General features: G+C 32.8%; 10 protein-coding genes across 10 annotated transcripts; 6 read left to right on the top strand and 4 right to left on the bottom strand.

The window, feature by feature from the left end:
• Positions 1 to 157: 157 nt before the first annotated feature.
• PPL_07712 (3'-5' exonuclease) lies at positions 158 to 5,180 on the bottom strand (the record flags this gene model as incomplete). Its single annotated transcript, XM_020578546.1, has 6 exons — positions 158 to 185; positions 505 to 2,240; positions 2,269 to 3,705; positions 3,762 to 4,294; positions 4,750 to 5,011; positions 5,082 to 5,180. 6 exons carry the CDS (start codon positions 5,178 to 5,180, stop codon positions 158 to 160), a joined length of 4,095 nt encoding a protein of 1,364 aa, XP_020431415.1.
• A 198-nt stretch (positions 5,181 to 5,378) lies between these two features.
• Positions 5,379 to 6,716, top strand: PPL_07711 (uncharacterized protein; the record flags this gene model as incomplete). Its single annotated transcript, XM_020578545.1, has 1 exon — positions 5,379 to 6,716. One exon carries the CDS (start codon positions 5,379 to 5,381, stop codon positions 6,714 to 6,716), a length of 1,338 nt encoding a protein of 445 aa, XP_020431414.1.
• A 65-nt stretch (positions 6,717 to 6,781) lies between these two features.
• Positions 6,782 to 8,986, bottom strand: PPL_07710 (uncharacterized protein; the record flags this gene model as incomplete). The annotated part of the gene is made up of 1 exon (XM_020578544.1): positions 6,782 to 8,986. One exon carries the CDS (start codon positions 8,984 to 8,986, stop codon positions 6,782 to 6,784), a length of 2,205 nt encoding a protein of 734 aa, XP_020431413.1.
• A 173-nt stretch (positions 8,987 to 9,159) lies between these two features.
• On the top strand, positions 9,160 to 12,161 carry PPL_07709 (maf family protein; the record flags this gene model as incomplete). The annotated part of the gene is made up of 5 exons (XM_020578543.1): positions 9,160 to 9,273; positions 9,344 to 9,491; positions 9,607 to 9,922; positions 10,709 to 10,824; positions 11,023 to 12,161. 5 exons carry the CDS (start codon positions 9,160 to 9,162, stop codon positions 12,159 to 12,161), a joined length of 1,833 nt encoding a protein of 610 aa, XP_020431412.1.
• A 160-nt stretch (positions 12,162 to 12,321) lies between these two features.
• Positions 12,322 to 13,033, top strand: dynF (dynactin subunit 6; the record flags this gene model as incomplete). The annotated part of the gene is made up of 3 exons (XM_020578542.1): positions 12,322 to 12,574; positions 12,682 to 12,872; positions 12,956 to 13,033. The coding sequence occupies 3 exons, from the start codon at positions 12,322 to 12,324 to the stop codon at positions 13,031 to 13,033; spliced, it is 522 nt and encodes a 173-aa protein (XP_020431411.1).
• An 86-nt stretch (positions 13,034 to 13,119) lies between these two features.
• PPL_07707 (uncharacterized protein) lies at positions 13,120 to 13,614 on the bottom strand (the record flags this gene model as incomplete). Its single annotated transcript, XM_020578541.1, has 1 exon — positions 13,120 to 13,614. One exon carries the CDS (start codon positions 13,612 to 13,614, stop codon positions 13,120 to 13,122), a length of 495 nt encoding a protein of 164 aa, XP_020431410.1.
• A 327-nt stretch (positions 13,615 to 13,941) lies between these two features.
• mrpl15 (large ribosomal subunit protein uL15) lies at positions 13,942 to 15,150 on the bottom strand (the record flags this gene model as incomplete). Its single annotated transcript, XM_020578540.1, has 4 exons — positions 13,942 to 14,229; positions 14,312 to 14,541; positions 14,636 to 14,723; positions 14,875 to 15,150. The coding sequence occupies 4 exons, from the start codon at positions 15,148 to 15,150 to the stop codon at positions 13,942 to 13,944; spliced, it is 882 nt and encodes a 293-aa protein (XP_020431409.1).
• Positions 15,151 to 15,210: 60 nt separating this feature from the next.
• On the top strand, positions 15,211 to 17,079 carry PPL_07705 (uncharacterized protein; the record flags this gene model as incomplete). Its single annotated transcript, XM_020578539.1, has 4 exons — positions 15,211 to 15,238; positions 15,912 to 16,252; positions 16,358 to 16,652; positions 16,739 to 17,079. The coding sequence occupies 4 exons, from the start codon at positions 15,211 to 15,213 to the stop codon at positions 17,077 to 17,079; spliced, it is 1,005 nt and encodes a 334-aa protein (XP_020431408.1).
• A 711-nt stretch (positions 17,080 to 17,790) lies between these two features.
• Positions 17,791 to 19,356, top strand: PPL_07704 (uncharacterized protein; the record flags this gene model as incomplete). The annotated part of the gene is made up of 1 exon (XM_020578538.1): positions 17,791 to 19,356. One exon carries the CDS (start codon positions 17,791 to 17,793, stop codon positions 19,354 to 19,356), a length of 1,566 nt encoding a protein of 521 aa, XP_020431407.1.
• Positions 19,357 to 19,669: 313 nt separating this feature from the next.
• On the top strand, positions 19,670 to 20,809 carry PPL_07703 (B-box zinc finger protein; the record flags this gene model as incomplete). Its single annotated transcript, XM_020578537.1, has 1 exon — positions 19,670 to 20,809. One exon carries the CDS (start codon positions 19,670 to 19,672, stop codon positions 20,807 to 20,809), a length of 1,140 nt encoding a protein of 379 aa, XP_020431406.1.
• Between the last annotated feature and the right edge of the window lie 397 nt (positions 20,810 to 21,206).

The raw sequence follows: 21,206 nt of genomic DNA, 5'->3' as shown, positions 1-21,206 counted from the left end.
ATAATATACAAATAATTATTTATACTACTACTACTTTTAAAATTAAAATAAAATAATGATGATGATGATGATGAATATAAAATGATTTTTAATATTGTTTTTTATTTTATTTTATTATTTATTTTATTCTATTCAATCAAAGTGTGGGTATTAGATATTAATCACCCAAAAAACCATCATCCATCCTAATATAAAAAAAGTGTGCAATACAACAATTTTTTTGTTTTGAAAAATATCTATCCAATGCGATGACCATCTTAAATTTTAAGTCAGAAATTTTTTCTATTCTGCAAAAGAATTTGACAATTCAATGAACATGATATCAATACAATTGCAAAAGTTTGTTAAAACTATTATTATTATTAATTTTGGTAGGTAGCCAGCTGTGGGTTATTTTACCCACACCACGCGTAAGATGCTCAAAAAATTATTTTTTATGGGATGTGTTAATTCAATTTTATTTAAAAATAAATTTGCAAGCGGGAAAAAAAATTGTTAATTTACATTTTTTTTGGGCATTGTCCTTTGACTTTGTGTCCTTTTAATAGTTCGCCACATGAACAATGATATGGATTGGTAGTCTTAGATGATGTTGGAGGTTGTGGTCTATCGCTGTCATCCAATCTTTTGTTTCTCTGATCCTTTTTCATACTGTCGTGGGTTAATAATAAATATGACCACATACTTGGTTTTGGTTTGATTTCGCTGATTGGATTTATTGGGTCATTGTAAAGTTTTTCGATAACTTTGATAGTTGTAATGACATCGAATAGAGCTCTATGTGGGTGAGGATTCGAGATGCTGTAGATGGCAGCTAATGACAGAAGCTTTTTACTATCAAACCTGTAGTGTTTCTTTGCCCAGTCTAAGTTGTCAAGAGTATCGATGATTCTAACATTTGTTGGTGTACCGATTGCATGTTTAATTGAATCTTTTTGTAGCTTATTTAAATCATATCCTTTAATATTGTGTCCAACCAGATATATGATTTGTGATTCATTATCACGTAATGATTCAAGCCATGAGTAAAAGGCTTGACCAACTCTATTCCAGTGGTGTGGAAGTTGGGTTACTTCTTGACTGCTGACTGGACAATATGTGAAAGGGGCACCAGGTCCTGGGTTGACCATAGAGGTGAAACATTTGGAAGTAGTCATATCAATGGCAGCTATCTCGCATATAGCATCTCCAGCGGCCTCTAAATCCAGGGCAACGAAAATACTATCAGATGGTACTATTAATTGGTACTGGTTCAAGATTTCTAGATTTGTGGCGACTTCGTCTGGATACACCGGTAGGCTGGTTGAAGCTTGGAATTGGATAAAGTTACTTGAAGAAAGAAGCAGATCAAAGTCAAAATGAAAGTCTTCATCTACGCCACTGATTTCTTCTATATCCACCTCCACAGGGGTATCATTGAGACAGGCCTGGGCTCTCTCTTTAGTGTATCTATGATCATCCATCAAATGGGAAATAAAGCGTTTGGTATAAATGTAAACCTTTGGACACAGGATCTCTGGACATGGATGGCCCCTTGTAGTTTTGGTCATGGTTGGATTGATACTGCATGTTGATTGCCTGAAAGTTAATCTTCTCTTAATGCATGGATAGTTCCTACAGAAGGCTTTGAGGCGTTCTATCATTTGGTCCGATGGTTTGCTTTGGGATGCAGTATCTTTCTTGGTGGTTGCTCCTCTGGTTTCATTTGGGCGGAGAGATTCCAAAATGGAATTTGTGAATTGTAAATCTTGGTTTGAGTTGTAGTTTCTAGTTACATTAAAAGTCTTCCGATGTGGCTTGTAAATCGATTCGTCGTTATGCTTCTTGACCATTTCAAGGAGGGCAGCCATTTGGTACTGGTAAAAACTCATGAAGTTTGGTTTAAATATCTTTCTCCGAACTGTAGAAAAGAACCATTCAACACAATTGGTACCCAAGTGGCAGATCTTTGTGATTGGTGGAAGATTTGGATATGTATTTTTGTACCATTGGTCCAGACTTGACAGTCCATTGATGGTAGCCTCCATATGATTGTGAAACTGAGGTGGCAAACCATTAATTGATTTAAAATAGGTTTGTAACCTCTTTAACTCTTGAATTCTATCGGATAGAGGGATTGGTTGTTGATTTGCATCCTCGTGGCTATCGAATATTTCGTAAAATTCTCTGATGGCTGATAGGTACCTGGAAAGTCGAACAAGCTCTGGGTGGTTAGCTTGCTCCTTCAAATAATCGGTAACCTTTTTATCATATAACCTTTGGACATGCTTCAAAAGTCAATATGTCACTGATACCTGGTAAAGAATCTGTCTCAAATAGAATATGCAGACCCTTTAAACTAAAGCCATGACTATTCAGTTTCTTTTCTTCGTCTGCAAATTCCTTCGGTTGGCCAGTGGATTCATCTAATGGAATAGGTTCGTAAAGCACTTTGTTTAATGGATAGTTGCGGAGGTTTTTTGTTAAATGAACATAATCATATATGTGGAACACTCCTTTGCTATCCATTGTGAAGGAGAAATCGCCAATTTCACACCCATCTGTCGATGTCATGACCACATGGAGGTTGACACACTTCAACTCTTCGATAATTTTGAGTGTAAATTGAGTAACATCATTGGAATCTACCTTCGAGGTTGGCAATGAGCAAAGCGGAAAAGCAACTCCTTCGATTATTGATAATAGGCTATATTTCATGATCTTTGATGCGAACCGAGGATAGATTTCATCTTTAGACATTGCTTCATATTTACTAATATTATCAGCTGTTATTGGTTCCTTGGCAATCCCAACCACTTGACAACTGTGCTGGTCATAAGTAGCTCCTGCTGATATCTCTATTTCATCCATAGCCAAACCATAATGCTTATGTTTTTCTACAAATATTCGTAGGGCTGGCAACAAAGAGTCATCTATTACCACATCTGAATAGTATTTGACTGGTGGCAGATGGTTTTTAATTGTCGATATTGAGGGCATTGGCAATGCCACTCTGGATTTATCGTAAACAATACGACGATTTTGCTTTTCAGCAGCTCCACCTTGCAGAAAATGAATGGCACCTTCTCCAGCAATGAACCTTAAAGTGGTTGCAAATCCTATGATTTCGGATGACCATTTGTGACCACCTGGACCACTTAAGATGTGCAGACAACTCTCTTCCATATAATGATACCAGAATGATTGTTTGATTTCAGGGTATAATTCCACCATCCTCTCTACCAGCTTTGGTAATGGCCCTTTACCATCATCAATGTTATTCTCATTCTCGGCACCATCACCTCCATAGTCAATCTCCAGTATGTTGTCATTATTGGCCTTAATCTTTTGCAACCGGTCATATATTATTTTCGACATTTGGGAACAATGATCGCATCTGGCGATTCCTTTGTATAGTCTGTTTATAGTAGTTGTATCTTTGGGGCAAGCGAAGTAATTTCCATTAGAATATAATCCATAAATACCAGCTTGGGAAGAAATATAAGGACCATAAATCAAGCATGCCATCTTAATATATTCTGGATACTCCAGACCTTGGCAAAAATGAGAAATTGGGTCTGCTTTACTGATACTGTTTGTAGGATTCCTAACTCCAATCTTTCTCGGTTGAGAATCTGAAACTTTAGGAAATATTTGGTTTGCCCACAAAATGATAAGGTCAAGGTCAGTTTCATTGATTTTGCTCAAATCATATTTTACAATACCCTAAAAATAAAAATGTTATTATTGTTGTTGACAGAATTATAAATTAAATTACTTACGGTGTAGTCCAGACGATATAACAAACCATCTTTATTGGTCATATTCTGAGTATATCTGGGCTTGCCTAATGGCAGTTGCTTAAAAGGAGGTATTATTTTCTTCTTCTCGAGTTCACCTTTAAGAAAATTTAGTTGCTCCTCCAATTCCTCAACTCTCATTTTTAGAACTCTATCAGAATTGGTTGTGGTGGTAGTTGTAGTGGTTGTTATCTGATTTGACTTTCCGCTTATTGTCGTTGTTGTTGTCGACGTTATTGTAGATGTTGCTGTCGATGTTGTTGTCGATGTTGTTGTCGATGTTGTTGTCGATGTTGTTGTCGATGTTGTATTCATATCATAAATATTGTTGAGCTGAACTTTACTGTTTGGTTTGAAATGTGAACCAATATCTTGCTCCATACCACATGGACCATCAAAGGCTTCAACCTGTGTACAATCTGGAATATGGTTGAAATGTGAACCAATATCTTGCTCCATACCACATGGACCATCAAAGGCCTCAACCTGTGTACAATCTGGATAGTCTCCACTATCTTCAAATGATATATCATTTTCATAATTATTTATTCTGGATAAAAATGTGCATTAGAAATCAGAAAAATTGAACCAATATGACAAAATAATCTTTTGCTGCTCTTACATTCACAGCTCATTGATCAGCTAATTGTGAACTTCAAAATATTCTTTTGTGTTCTCAGTTAGCATTTGATCTGCTAACTGTGAACTTCAAAATATTCTTTTGTGTTCTCAGTTAGCAATTGAACTGCAAGATGCGTGAAAAACAAAATATTCTTTTGTGTTCTCGGTTAGCATTTGATCTGCTAACTGTGAACTTCAAAATATCTTTTGCTTACAAAATATTCTTTTGATCGTTTGTTTCATTCTTTAATTTAGAATCTGATCTAATCTTTGAACCACAACAATAAAAGATAATAGAAACAAGAATGTTTGAAAATATTAGTAAGATACTATAGTGTCTTTTAATTACCTATACCTACTTTTAAAGGAAAGTACCATGGTTTGATCTTTTTCGAATCTCGTATATATTTGAAAGATCCCATTCCAAAAATATGGTTTAAGCTTTTAAAAGTGTGTTGAGCTAAAACGACTTCTTGATTTGTTACATGTTTATCTAAATATGGTTGAAAGCCATCTTGTTGTGAAAGTAATTTACAAAAATCTTCGCTAGTGATTAGTTCAGATCTGTTGTTTGTGGCATCTTTAACGAATTCAAAGTTGTTGGCTATCCACTGCAGATTTCGAAAATTATTATTAATAAAAATTTAATTTAATTTAAATATAAAATAATATTGTATATACCTCATTAAAAGGACTCCAATATTCTTTGATTCTTTGCTTCTTGCGTTGAGCGCAATCTGTAAAAAATTCCTCCGTTTGTGCTCTCTTTTTATTATCCATATAAATAATAACTGTAATATTACAGATGGCAAAAAAACAAAACAATCAATGATAATAAATAAAAATTTAATTAAAAAAAATAAAAATATTTAAAATGGGGTATCTGACACCTATTTTATTATGGTTTGTCAGATTGACATCACACACCACTTTATTTTTCAGTAATCAGATCGACTTCAACTAATCAGACGAATAAAGATGATTGGAATAAGAGGTGGTCAAAGTATACTAACTAGATTATGTGTTAGTGGTAGTTCTACTTTCAGTGGTATTACTATTGTTAGTAACAGATATACAACAGATTCAAATACAACAACAACAACAAAAGATAGTACAACAGTCTCTACACCAAAAAGAAGAAGATCACCAACAACAACAAAGAAAGTAAAAGATAGTGATAAAGAGAAGAAAGAAAAGGTAGAAGAAGAAAGTAAAAAGGAGGAGAATGGTGGTGTATTCAGTTCACAAATCGATCGATCGAAACTAAAGATTGAAACACATGTCGGTGTCAAAGACTACTATCAACACAAGATCGACTCTCTCCAAGGCAGTGTCAATTGGCTCTACAGTCGTTTGTCAGAGTTCAAGGATTTAGTGTCACCAGGCAACAAGATGACATCGAATCAAGTCGAACAACAACAGCAACAGCAACACCAACGCACTATCGAGTCGAGTATGAATAGAATCCTCAGCAACCACACCAAAGACAACAAAAAACAGTCATCCGATGACAATGTTTTAAAGTTGATTCAACAATCGATTGAATCGGAATTGAGTAGCAGCTATCAAAAGTCATTCTACAAGCCAACCAATGTTGATTCCGCCGATATCGATCGTTACTTGGAGGTTGCACTCAACGATATGGCCATGTCCACCAAGAACACACGTGAACTGCTCCAGAGAAAGCTGTCGCAATACAGAGGCACCAATGTTGCCGGTGGTAAATCACTCAGACTCTACAAGTTCATACATCTCTGCAACGTACTGGATACTCAGGTCGCCGAGACACAATCGATGATCGACAGCGAAGCTAGACTGACAGCCGGCAAAGCCGAACAACAGAAACAAATCGATGATCTACTAGATAGTTTGGAGTTAGAGTATAGTCAACAGAATAAACGATTGGAATCAGTGGTCGACGAAACCGAGAGAACCAAACTGAAAAAGCAAGTTGCAGACTTGGAATCTACTATAGAGTATGTTAAATATTCGTTGATTAGATACATCGATTCCGTTGAGAAGTTGTACGATATCGATAATGCTACCGTTACTGAGCAGAGTGGTAACGATCGTGAACTCTTCAACGATGTCAAGCGCATGTTCTTCTACGATAGCGTCTACATGCACCCTAGAAGCATCTCACAATATACATCAACCATCAATTATTTACAAGCAAAGCTACATGTTGCTCAACAACAATCAAAAACAAACAACAACGCCACCGCCGACAAAGACATTCAAAAGTTCAAACATATCATCAACCTATTAACAACAGACCTTAATAATCTAAAGTTAAATCAAGTTGTTGATAAATAAATAAAATACATATAACCATTCTTGTTTTTAATAATAAGAATAATAAAAAATATAATCGCATTTTATTATCTATTTGTTGTTGTTGTTTGTTGTTCATTTTGTTGTTGTTGTTGTTCGTTTTGTTGTTCTATTTCTCTTAGATGTAATATTTGTGAGAGTGAAATGCTTATGTTGCCAATTTGATGCGTTACCAGTAGATAGTGGTCGGATTGCTTGTTGAGACGAGACTGTAGATCTTCGAGTATGTTCTTGAAGATCAAGACACGCGACAATAGAATATCGATTTCCTTGAGTGACAGACTGACGACACCAAAGTCGATGTTTGAGAGCTGTGAGAGTTCACGCTGTTCGTCTCTGAGCATCTGGAGTTCGTCGTTGAGCTTGTCGATAGCCGACGATATCTCTGTGTAGTACTCTCGGCTCTCTTCCTGACGGGCGGTCTCTGCTTCGCGCTGAAGATCGCGAATCAGCGATTGCTTCTCGGTGATCAACCGCTGTTTGTGACCGTGCAACTCCAACACCTGATTCAGCAGCATATCGAGGAACTCGGTCTGCTGCGTCACGCTAGTCTCGCGGAAGTTGATACTCGAGGAGATCTCGGCGATTTTCGCCAGGTAGAAAGCGAGCGACTTGTAGTTCAACGTCTGGTTCTCCGAGAGACGACACCACGTCACGATGATATCCATCAGCAGATTCATATACTTCTCGAGCATCTCCTTGCTTATTTGAAACGATCGTCTACAGAGGTATTGCAGTCTGATCTTTGTGTACATATTGATCATATGAATGAACACCTTTTGTTGAACCTCCATCGATTCGATATCCGACTCGACCGGATACGCCTTGACCAACTTTGCCAAGAACTGAATGGTTGCATTCGAGTAGCCAATCTCGCAATCCAAGAATCTATTAATCGGTACATAGGCATCAACATCCAAACTATCGATATGTTTATATTGTATATGATTCTTATAATTATCAATTGATAAAATACTACTATTTATATAACTACTATTACTATCATTATCTTCATTATCATCATCATCATTCTTATTCCTATTCTTATTCTTGTTATTTTGCTTATTATCAAAAGATAGCTTGTTCTTTATATCTTTTTGAATTGTTAATCGCTCTTTGTATAATGTACTTTCACTCTTTGTTACGGTGATTAGTAGTTGATCGTTTTCTTTGTAACCTTTAATCTTGGCGGGTTCGACGCGCTCGTAGGAACAGAGGAATTTGATACAGAATTTGATGTCGGCGGCATTCATCTCTTGGTAGGGTGTCACACCTTTCACCATATTGATATGTTGTTCGATATTGACGTTATCGCCGCTATCGTTATCGTTTAGCCATTGCTGATAGCGCTCTACATCGATATACTCTTTGATGTCCTTTCGGTACGATCTCTCCAACTCTGTCCACTCTGTGCCCGTTCCAAAGTGAATTCTCTTGACTATGAATGATAGATCTACCAACCACTGTCTAGATCTCTCACTACCTTCCTTAAACAACTCTCCGTTACCACTACCAATATCATCACTATTATTATTATTATTGTAACCAATCAATGTTTCCAATTGATGAAGCCAGTAGAGAATCAACTTGTTGTGTGGTGTAACAAAGTTATTGACATGTAACATTCCAAACATACGAACAACATATTTATATAATAACTTTATATATCTATCGAAAGGTATGTTATCTAACTTTACTTGTTGTTCTAATTGTTGTTGTTGTTCTACTTGATCTGCTTGTTGTTGTTTCTGATTAATAATATGATGTTGTTCATAACCACTACAATTCATAAGGAATAGAATGAGCTTAGCATTGGATTGTACTTCATATCTGAGTGCATCTTTGAACTTCTTTGATCTTGTCTTCTCAGTGATTATATTATCTTTGGTTATATCTTTAATCTTTGTAATTATCTCTGGTTGAATTATATCTCTTTTCGAATGCAATTCATGATATGACACAACAGCCCTTTTCTTAAAGATTTTACCACTATCTGTTAAATGACTTGATTGACTTTTATCTTTCTTCTTCTTGTTATTATTATTATTACTATTATTATTTATACTTTTTTTATCATTATTATTACTACTACTATTAAGATTCTTTTTACTTTCTGTTGAATAATTAACTGTAGATATTTTACTTGATAAAATCGATGTTGTTGTTGTTGTTGTTGTTGATAATAATGATGGTGTTATAACTCTTGAAGTATAATTATAGCAATTATTTGTATTTCTAAGTAAATTTAACATGTTGGTTAATTAAACTATCACTATTTGATCATGATCAGATGAATCACATCGCTCTTTTGATTGATTTTTACAAAAAAAAAAAAAAAACGAATCATTCAAAGTTAAAAATCAGTTTGTTAATTTATTTATCTTTATATTAAGAGTGTACAGACATTATTATTATATTAAAAGACATGACAGTCGATAAAATTATATTAGGATCTTCATCTGTTTGGAGAAAGAAGGTATTAAGTGATCATATCGGTATTAAAGATTTCACTGTTATGTCACCAGACATCGATGAAAAGGTTGGTCTGTTATTATTACAATAATCTACTGATGATGAAAGGTCACTTATAAAAACAAAATAAAAAAAAGGCAATTAGAGATACAGATGCAAGAAAACTTACAATGATGATCACACAAGCTAAAACCGATGCACTTTTAGATAAAGTACTGGAACCATCCATTTTGATTTGTTCAGATCAAGTCATCGTTTGTAATAATAAAATTAGAGAGAAACCAGGTAATTATTAATCAATTAATTCAATTTGATTGATAAGCCAAGATAAGCTAAGTTATTATTTCATTTATATTAATTATTATTTTTTTTATGATAATAATAATAATAATAATAACAGTTTCAGAAGAAGAATGTAGAGAATATTTAAAGAGTTATGAAAAGTATCCTGCGGAATGTATTGTAAGTGTTGTTGTTGTAAATACAAAGACAGGAAAGCGTTTGGCACAGACCGAAGTTGCAGTGGTACATTTTAAGCCATTGCCAGACGAACTCATTGAAAAGCTGATTGAGATAGGTGATGTTATGTATTGTGCCGGTGGATTCACCATTGAACATATGACCGAATACGTTGAGCGTATCGATGGTGAAATGGAAACCGTCATGGGTCTACCAAAAACAATGACAATCGATATGATTCGTCAAGCTCAACAAGAGTAAGAAGATGAAGAAGAAGTAAGAAAGAGAAAAGAAAATAAACAAACATAATAATATTATTTTAATTTTTAACAAATCAAGGTAATCAATCTTTTACCAAGTGGTTGTTCATATGACGTGTTGTGAAACGAAGATGACCACCAACTTTGCTAATTAATTACCATTACCCCCATAACCAAAGATTTCCTTTATGATTCTTGTTTATTTTTCTCACAAAAGTAACAATTGTTTGATTTTCTGAATTTTTTCAATTTTTTGCAAATTCTGAAATTTAATTATTTTTTTAATTTTGGTTTAAAAAAAGATTATTTAAATTAAAAGATCAATTTTTTTGTATTACCAACAACAACACTATTTTTTTTTTATCTCTTTTTTTTAAGACAAAAAAGTAAGATCAAAAAAGATAGATAGATTACCAAACAAACCAATTGTTTATTTATTTTATTATTTTTGAATAAATGGTTTGTTTAGATTAGATTAGTTAAACTATTTATTATCAATTAACAGCAATAATAATAATAACAAGAACAATAAACAATCTAGTCAGTCAATCAGTCCAACAAACACAAATCTAGAATCAATTTCGAAAAACAATGGCCATTGAAGATGATTTGATTCCTTATAGAAATAAGGAAACTCTTTTTAAAAAAAATTATAAAGTTGGTGATTATCTTCAAATTAAAAAGTATACTTTTGATCAAAACACAACAAACAAACACTATCACTCTATTTTATAAAATACAAATTATTAATTTTGCTTGATTGCTCAGCTCATATCAAATTAGAAATCGTTATTCTTATGGTTATCGTCGTTTTGGACACCAAGAAAATTCAATCATAGTTGCTAAAATCATTGCTGTCTATGATAATCCTCCAAGAATTTATTATAAATCTGAAAAAAGTAACTATTACTACTACTACACGCTTTTCATTGACCATCCACAAGAGACTTTGTTATTTGAATTATTCAACATACTAATTATTATTATTATTATTATTATTGAATCATTAACAATCAAACCAGCTGGAAAAACCAATTTTATTGTGCCCGGAAGTAAATATTCGGATGGCTACAAACAATTGATTCAAAACAAGAAAGAGGCAAGAGAGAATCATCAGAAACAGGTACAGGAAGCATATAATAAGCGTGCTGCCATTGCAAGAGGTGAACTTTCGTGTACACCTGCAGAAACACAAGATTCAAGTTCTTACTCTCGATGGGGAGAGAGAGATTTGGAGGAAGATGACATCGCTTCCATATATGAACGTGATAAAATTGTCTTTGAAAAGAATAGAAGATCCTCCAGCAAGCGTTACAGTGTCGCGGTGGAGCAGGATCATGGTGCACCAACCATACATCGTGACTACGAAGAGATCTTCTCACGTGATGAACAATACGAAGTGAGAATCATCACTGAAGACGAATACAAACAGCTCTCACAGCAACGCGCAGACCTCAAACTACTGAATCAATTCAGAAAACAAGAAATCATTGACAACGAACTCAAGAAAGAACAAAAATCAAACAAATCAAAAAACAACAACAACAACAACAAACCATGTGGATTTACAATTAATGATAACATAGTAAAACAACAACTATTAAGCTATTTAAAGAATAATAAGGTAATACAAAATAATGGAAATGGAAATGGAAATGGAAGTGGATATGGAAATGGAAATGGATATGGAAATAGTATAAAAAATAGTAATAGTAATGAAGATGGTGATGATGTAAATTATTATAGCGATGAAGAAGTGGATGACAATGATAATTCATCATCATCAACATCCTCTTTGGCATTTGAAAGAGTTTATTTGTCAAGAGGTGCACAAAGAGATTTCTTGGATGACGATGATGATGATGACGCTAGTTTTGGTGATACCGATAGCGATGTCTATTCCAATATTCTGTACGGTGGTAATGCTACACCCGATTTCTACTATCAAGGCTATGCTGTCGACTATGAGAATGCGCTCAACGACGACGGTGTCATCAAGGATGACATTGACTATGACGAAGAGGAATTCAGCTATTCCCTGACAACAAAGGAACTGGAAGACTGGGAAAAGCTGAAAGTTCAATACAACTTCAGTAGCAACGAACAACTCCAAGAGGAATACGTCAAACTCTCCAATCTCTTTGAGAGTAACTACATTCCAAAGTATGAATTCATCATAAGAAGAAATACTCTTTGTTCTCAATATTCAAATAATAAAACTATAAATATTTTGTAAATTATCTATTATTTATTTATTTTTGATGAATTTGTTTTTGTTGATCCAACCAACCAACAAAATTTTCCAAATTAAGATAAGCATTTTTTTGTTGTTGTTTTGATTAAAAATAATCAAAAATTTAATTAATTTTATTCTGTTCTGATAGATAAATAGAAATATGACAACAGTAGCAGCAACTTCAACACCAATATCACTTGATCTAACGATTATTTGTCAAGATTGTGTCGTTGGTGAACATGTCACCATTGGTAAAGGCACTGTACTACACCCTAAAGCTTCGATCACCTCTTTGCATGGTGCACCTATTACCATCGGTGAAAACAATATCATAGAGGAACTAGTTTCCATAGTCAATCGTTCAAAAGAACCTATGATCATAGGTGCCGGTAATCTATTTGAAGTTGGTTCAGGTTAGTTTTCTATTATTATGTTTTATTACTAGTACAATAGTATTGAATCTTATAACAACAACAACTAATCTATTTCTATTTTTTTTATATTTATAAATACAATACAGTTATAGAATGTAAATCAATTGGAAATGAAAATATAGTTGAAGCGAAAGCAAAAGTCAGTTGTGGAGTTACAATTAACAATGGATGTACGATTGGTGCTGGTTGTATAACACCAGAGAATGAACATTATCTAGATAATTCAATCGTATCAGGTCCAACATTACATAGAATCAACTCTACAATTCCACTAGAAGTAATTTATTATAACCTACAGTTAATTTATAGTAAATGATAGTTATACTAATACATTCTCAATCAAATCATTTGTAAATCTAGATGCACAGTGCAACTCATATAAAACATTTAGAATTCTTACATAAAACATTACCTAATTTCCATAATATGAAGAAATAGATAGATAGATAGCTTATAGAATATATAATAATAAATATAAGATTTTGTATAATATAATATAAAGATAAATACAATGTTTTTTTTATTTATATTTCGATTTCATTACTATCTTTGTAGGTAGTTGTCGTAGAAGTAGAAGTAGGAGCGTCTCTTGTGGTATTATTGTTATTATCATTGTTTACAGGTATTTGTGAGGTTGTCGATATAGTCGATGTTGTTGTAGTAGTATCTATAGGTGTTGTGTTTATTGGGTTACTTATCAGATGTTTCCATGGATCTTCAAGAAAAGATGGTTTAAAGTAGAATGTTGTTATAAAAGTTGCTGGGTTACCGCCACCACTGCTATTTGGTTGTTGGTAGTGATTTCTATTTCCTCCTCTACCTCCTCTGCCTCCTCTATTGTATCCACCACCGCCACCTCTGTTGTATCCGTCACCACCACCGCCTCTATTGTATCCACCACCGCCACCTCTGTTGTATCCACCACCTCTATTATATCCACCACCGCCACCACCTCTATTCCCTCTATACCCACTGTTACCACCTCTATTACTATTATTATTGTTAAAACCTCCAAACATCGTTTGCTTTTCACTAATGACCAAAAATATAAATAATTAGATAGATCTGTTGTTTTGAAGAAAAATAAAAACAATTAGAATCAGCTATGAAGTTGTTTTTATCTTTTTTTTTTTAGAATAAATGTACAACACAATACAATTCATATGGTTTGTTTGTAATTAATATTTTATTGTTATGTTCATTTATTTTGATTCGTTCATTCAAATTGATGATTAGTAGTTAACTACTTTATGATTAATTGTGTTGTTTTGATATAATTTGTTGTTGTCAGAGTTGGTGAGGAGTATTGTTATTATTATTATTATTATTAAATATAGTATATATTTCTATGCTGATTCAGTTGTTGATTCTTTTGGAGCGGGTGGTGAACCATCAGTTGAGTAAGCACCCAAATAACCAGTTGGATGATTTGGGTATTTCTCTTTCAATTTGAGTGGAACTCTTGCACGCTTTGGTGTGAAATCAAACTTCTCTGGCTTGAGCAAGAATCGCAAACCGACACGATCATAATAGACATTCGATGCACTACCACCCAATGACTCAATTGTTTTTCTAGCATTCTCTGAGAAATCACTCAATTCTATATTGATTTTATGTTTAAATGTTTCTTCACCCTAATAACAATAATAATAATAATAAGTGTAAGTTTGTTAGATACTATTAATAACATTCATATATGAATAATGAACCACTTACCGATGCCAATAGCTTGATACCAAATTTAATTTTACCGACAGCATTAACATCGTAAAGATGCTTCATTGTGATTGTCTCGTTTGGATTGATAAGACCGTCATCGATCAATCTTGACAATCTGTCTAAATTCAATGGATTGAGTACTCTTGCAAATCTGGCATTCGAGAAACCATACTTTCTCATTCTCTTAAATAATGGTGTTTGACCACCTTCGAATCCTCTTGGTATATCTATTTATAAAGTAGTATAATGAATTGAATTAGCTAAACTTTTGCTTCTTACTTTAATAGCTAACTTGCTTTAACTCTTTTTATTGATACATACTGTGTCCGGCTCTTGCTTTTTGACCACCATGACCTCTACCTGAAGTTTTACCCTTTCCTGAACCAATACCTCTACCTAATCTGATTTTCTATTATTATTATTATAATTAGAAGCATAATTTATGTTAGTAAACTATTCTTTATTACTAAACATCTTATTGATTCAATTCTAAAGTCATTCATATATATAACTTGAACTAAAACTAATTAAATTGAATCTGAAATGTTGATCGATCATACTTTTTTATTTGCACCTGGATTGTCTCTAAGATTATTTAATGAAATTTCATGTGGTAATGATATAATGGTTCTTTTGAATGTTGTATCTATATTATTGCTGCTGTTATTGTTATTGACTGAAAATGAGGTGTTGAATAGACATGATGATGAAGATGATGCTACACCAGCATATTTATTTATATATTGAAATGATCTAATACCAGTAGTACTACTACTGATCAATGATTTCGATGTCGACGAGATGCACATCGAACCGAATCTGCTTGACAATGACATCATCCTGTTGTTCTGTCTCCAAAAATTGATCAATAACTATAATATAATATTAACAAAACAATGAAAGCAATAAATCAAATCGATTTTCGTTTTGTTCAAAAAAAAAAAAAAAAAAAAAAATTCAGACAAAAAAAAATGTTTAAAATTTTTTTTGTTTATTGATCATTTACAGTAATGTTTTATAACAATTGCTAATCATATGATTATAAAGACTTGACAATAGCAATATATATAAATATATATAATCCATAATAGGTAAACAGAGTTGCGATGCGATGTTTTTATTTATTATTTTTTTATTTTTTTTATTTTTTCTTGTTTATATACTTTTATAAATATATCATTGAATCATGTTAAAACGAATGATCCAACTCTAGTAATTTGACACAATATAATTTTTGTTTGAATTTTTAATTGAAATAAAATAACAATAAATATATATTTATTTATTTGATGATTGTACAAGAAAAAAACACTTAGTGTTAAAATAGAATGATGGGGTGCTGATTGTTTACTCAATATATAATTTAGTGATAAATGAATTGATTAGATTATATCTATATAAATCTATTTCAATATCTTTAGTTATATTTATAGTCTAAAATATGATAAAATGAAAAATAATCAAAATAATAATATTAAAAAAAATGAAATTTATCATAATAAAAAAAATGATCACTTGATCAGCTTTTCATCAGTCAATAACAATTCTCATAATAATCAAATAGCAATTAAAAACAATATAAATCTATTAATTATAGTATTGTTGTTTATTTCTTTGTTTGGTAATCATCAAGTCAGTGGTTTAGGACAATGTGAAACACTAGGTCCAGATTCATGTCTGACAGCCTACCCCGATTGCATTGTCGTTCCTATCAGAGCATGTTGCTACGGTGTCGGTTCTGTATGTGTCAGTTCTACCTACACTTCGATCATTGACAACGGCAATACCACGATTACAGGTCAGCCAAACTGTCTGAAGAATATCATAACCAATCAGGTCTACCAGCTCGACTATGAAATCTCACAACTCCCGGGCTACGAGATATCGACACCGAACAACATGACCTGTGCTACGATGAATTGTGAAGGACTGGGATTGGTATGTGTCAACCAGACGTCTACGTGTGTTCTGGACGACCTAGAGTGTTGTCGGTCGACGCCGACCTGCGTGCAAAGCACCACATCCGGCAACATCCTCGATCAGTACAGGTGGCAAACTAGCAGAGGTATATGCGATATGCCTTGTCCCGATGGATTCGTATGCAAGTCCATAAGAGGATCGGCTCAATGCGTGCCAACTACATGCAAGGATCTAAAGTGTGACAGTCAGAGTGAGTGTATCCACATGGTCGAACTCGGAATGGCAGCATGTTTCCTCAAGATCGACAAAAACGATGTCATACCTTCGTGTATGACCTCTCCATGTCCAACAGGTTTCGTTTGTCAAAAAGGTGAATTTTCAGATTTTGATTGTATTCCAGAGACTGGTGATTTATTCCGTAAGTATAAATTTTATATATTTCTTTTTTCCAAATATACATATATATATTAATTTTAATTTTAACTTATTTATATATATATATAGAGGAAGATTACAATTGTTCTTCTTGTCCAAAAGATTTTATTTGTGATCAATTTGGTTGGGGTATAATGTGTACGGAATGGTCGTTTTCAGAGGGACCACCACTTCAGTGTTACGAATCGAATTGTTTGTTTGCCCAGTTTTGTAATCACGATACGAAACGATGTGAATTCCACCGATGCTCTGATAATCCTGATCTATGTGCAAAGGATATGGTTTGTGTACAGTTCGATGTTACACAGCCAAGGGTTTGCGCATCCAGGTCAGTCGTACCCTACACAGACACACCACTTTGGTTACAGAAATTCCCATTCCTCAACAACAGAGATTCATTCACCGATTAGAAAAAAAAAAAAAAAAAGAGATCAAATCAAATTCAAACATAACAGCACCATACCGATACTCTTTCTTCTCTGTTTTAATATTAATGTGTTTTTTCTCTCCACCAAATTAAATTAACTTAAAAAATCTAAACTTCTTTGTGAATGACTATGTACATTAAAATACCAACTTACTATTTGACAATATAATAAAATCTTTTTCTAATATTACACTGCTATTATTCATAGTACTATCACAATGAATACAAATTTGAGCTTACTGTCACCTTTAGGTGCAATTAGTGAATCTGTATATTTTTAATAAATAACTGTAAGTATTAAACATAATTAAATAAATAAAAATTGTAATTATAACTAAAATTACCAAAACATGACAAAAAATTTATTATGACCACACTTAAATTTGATCGTAAAAAAAATAATTTCAAAATTGGGGTGAAATTTGTCTTAATGCTGTTGTCAGCAACATTTTTACCAAGTTTTTTTAAAAATTTTTCAAAAAGGTCATCTGCATATAAGAAAGATATTATTTTAACATTTTAAATATATCTGGAATATCTTATGATATTTAGTGGAAAATTATTTTATCACCTAAGTTGTTAAAAAACAATAGATTCTAAATCTTTTTGAATTTTTAATCAACTTGTATAACACACACAGCAAATACACAATCATACATATGTTCAGTAATTTATTAAAGTGTTTAACAAATAAATGAATAGTACATTGTTTCTTAAAGTATTTAATAGTTCAGTATTGAATCGATTAATATTTAATAAGGTCAGAGAGCTTTCAAGAGGAAAAAGGAGTTTTAAATGGCATGAGATATTAGTGCTTCCAGATGTGTTGGCAGGAAACAACTATTTGCAATTGCTCAAAGATTGTTTAGATAAATCTGGCGGTGTAGACATTGATTCAGAATTATACATTAATGCTATCAGAGGTGGAAACCTGGAGATCTTTAAATACCTATTGGATTACTTCAGTGTTAATCCACCGAGACAGTCTTTATTCAGAGAAATAAAGGTTGAACAGTTTAAATTCTATAAAATCAATCTCGATGCCATGTTGATTAACTCTGCACTGGGTGGAAGAACCGATATAATTACGTATCTACTCAACACCTTCAAATCATACCGCTTCGACTACTATCGTGCGTTGAGTGCATCTGCCTATTCCGGTAATTTCGAATTGCTCAAATTCTTTGTAGGAAAGTGTAAAGAAAATAAAATCGAAGCGTCTAACTATGATGTTCGCGAGAATGTGTTCAACCAGTGTGCATATCTCGGTCGTTTGGACATGATTGGCTACTTGGTTACGAACTACCCACACAATATGGTGAAGAGCGACATGATTAGCTATGCTATAGAATCTGGTCAAATCGATGTAGTTATATATCTGTTGCAAAACAAAAAGATTTTCAAGTTGACCTACCAGACGGAATCATTGCTGGATCAGGCTGCCTATTACAATCGCTTTGAAATTGCGCAGTTTCTGCTTAGATATGGACATGGCAAGTGTACAGCTGCAATGGATAATGCTGCCTACAATGGTAACCTCGAATTTCTAAAGTGGATCCACAGCAATACCAGAGGTAGCAGGTGCTCCGCACAAGCATTTTACCACGCTGTCACAAATTCCAACTATGAAATGGTGCGATGGCTGCATGAGAATACCACGGAACGATGCTCTAAAGATACTTCGGATTATGCAGCTGGTCAAGGTGACATTAGAATCGTAAAGTACATCCACGAGAAAAAAATCGGTGAATTTTCAAACCTTGCAATGGAGAATGCCGCTCGGTTTGGTCATTTAGACATCTTGCAATTCCTACATGACAATAAATACTCTTGTAGTAAAAAAGCAATGGATAATGCTATCATTACAAATCGATTGGAGATTGTACAATTCTTGCACGAGCATAGAATAGAAGGTTGCAGTGAAAGTATGCTATCACATGTATTTTCATATGACCTTATTACCAAGAAACCAAAAACCGAAGATATTCTATTGCAATGGCTACTTTGTAACCGTCCAGAGTTCATATTATCCGAATCAAACATCGATACCTACCTCTCGAAATTGTTTACCATTGATGACTTCAAAAGAGTAGAACTACTATTAAATTGTATTCGACCCGATATAATTTCAAAAGAAAAACTGGTACAACTACAAAAAAAGTATAATTTAATCTACCCAAATTCAAATCAATCAAATTTAATATTATATCAATATTTAAAAAATAATACATCATCTCAATATTTTTGTAATATAATGTAATAAAAAAGATTTTAAAAAAAAGATTTTTAGCAATGTTTTACAAAAAATAAAAAGTCATTCAATAGATATTTATCGATTAATGGGGGATTTGATATAGATAGTAAATATTTTATAAAATCAAGATTTGTTTTAAATGATTTTTCGGATTAATAGGATTCTACAAAAAAATATCATTGGATTTATTTATTTTTTTTAACAAATAATCATGATTATTCTTTCATACACTTTATATATAAATGAATCTCCTTCAACTCGATATCATTTGTTATTCTACAAAAATAATAATAATTAATAATTCGCTAAAATAAATAAAATGGTTATTTCAACTCTAAATTGTAAAACACATAGTGATCAGATTTTTATATTATATTGTGAAGATTGTAATTGTTTGATATGTTCTCAATGTTTGGTATCTAGTCATCAAACACATCAAGTATTGACCATTCAAAATTTAGTACAAAAAACAACTCCTATCAAATCAGAAAATAGTAAATTATTTTTTACACCACCAGCATCAACGACACCAACTACAACAAATCCATTATCTCTTTTTCAGACACCAATAAAATCATCTCTTAACCTTGCAAGTGAAGTCTCTCATTTGTATTCATTCTCACAGGATGATAAAAGTGAACAAACTCAAATACATTCAATAGATTTAGAGAAAGGAACTACCAATGACAATGTGGGCCTTACCAGGCTGAATCATAATGGTTCTGCGGTAGTCTACGTCAAGTCTAGAAAAGCTATCTATTTCTTTGGTGGAAAACATGAGAACGCCAGAAATAAATACGAAGCATACTATATAGAGCTGAACAAATCCGATATCTACCCGCTTGGCAAGATCGAGGGTGAAGTAGCTGCCGTCTACGATGGAGATCGTTATGTCTACCTCACTACCAGGAACAAAGATAATGACCGTATCGTCAAAGTAAAGAGTCACAATTACCTAGTGGAGAGATTCGATACTGCAAGAGGCACCTTTGAGGTACTAGGTTCCTTGGTATTTACAACTGGCGAGACCAATTTGTTTTTTGATAAATCAACATCGGAACTATTGATTTACAGTAGAAATACACTTCAAAAGTTGGCCGTTGACAAACTGGAGCAGACCGCTACTGTAGTTACCAAAGAATTTTTGAGTTCACCAATTTCAGATGATATTTCAAAAATAATCAAATATGACAATGAAGTCATTCTCTTTGGTTACTCACATATAATCGCAAAGAACTTGGAGAATAATCTGGTTACCATTAGAGAAAGAGAGCATATCTCTCCGCTCCATTTCGAACAATCGTTTAAATCGGTTTTGTTCTATACCTTTAATGTTTGGACCATCAATTTTGGAAGATACTTTATTGAAACAGGTGAATCAAAATTAGATTGGTCCATTCAAATTCCAGTTCCAACTAATTGGGAATCCTATTCAATAATAGCAATCAATAAAGTATAAATAAATCAAAGTATCAACATTAAAAATAAGAATCTTTTTTTTAGATTATCTTTTTAGTTTTTTTAATAATAAATAAATTTACTTTTATAGAAAAATTAATTTTAAAATAAATGGTTGAATTTAGAAAGTTAAAGATCTTAACAGTTCTTTGAAAACAACAACTTGTTATTAAAAATAAAATAAAAACAATTAATTAAAAATAAAAAATAAAATAATGAAAGTAACAAAGTTACAATAAGTGTGGTGTAAAACATTTTTTTTCTAATTAAAATGAAATCGATTCGAATCTTGTCAACTTCATTTAAAAAGGATGGTATAGATTTTTAATAGTGGTGTGAGTTTGTTCTATTGTGTACTTACCACTAAAGGTGGGGGTATTACATTTTTTACAACTTAA

This window comes from Heterostelium album (assembly GCF_000004825.1).
Source record: "Heterostelium album PN500 unplaced genomic scaffold PPL_scaffold8, whole genome shotgun sequence".
NCBI lineage: Eukaryota > Evosea > Eumycetozoa > Acytosteliales > Acytosteliaceae > Heterostelium > Heterostelium album.
This window is presented reverse-complemented; position numbering and strand designations above follow the sequence as displayed.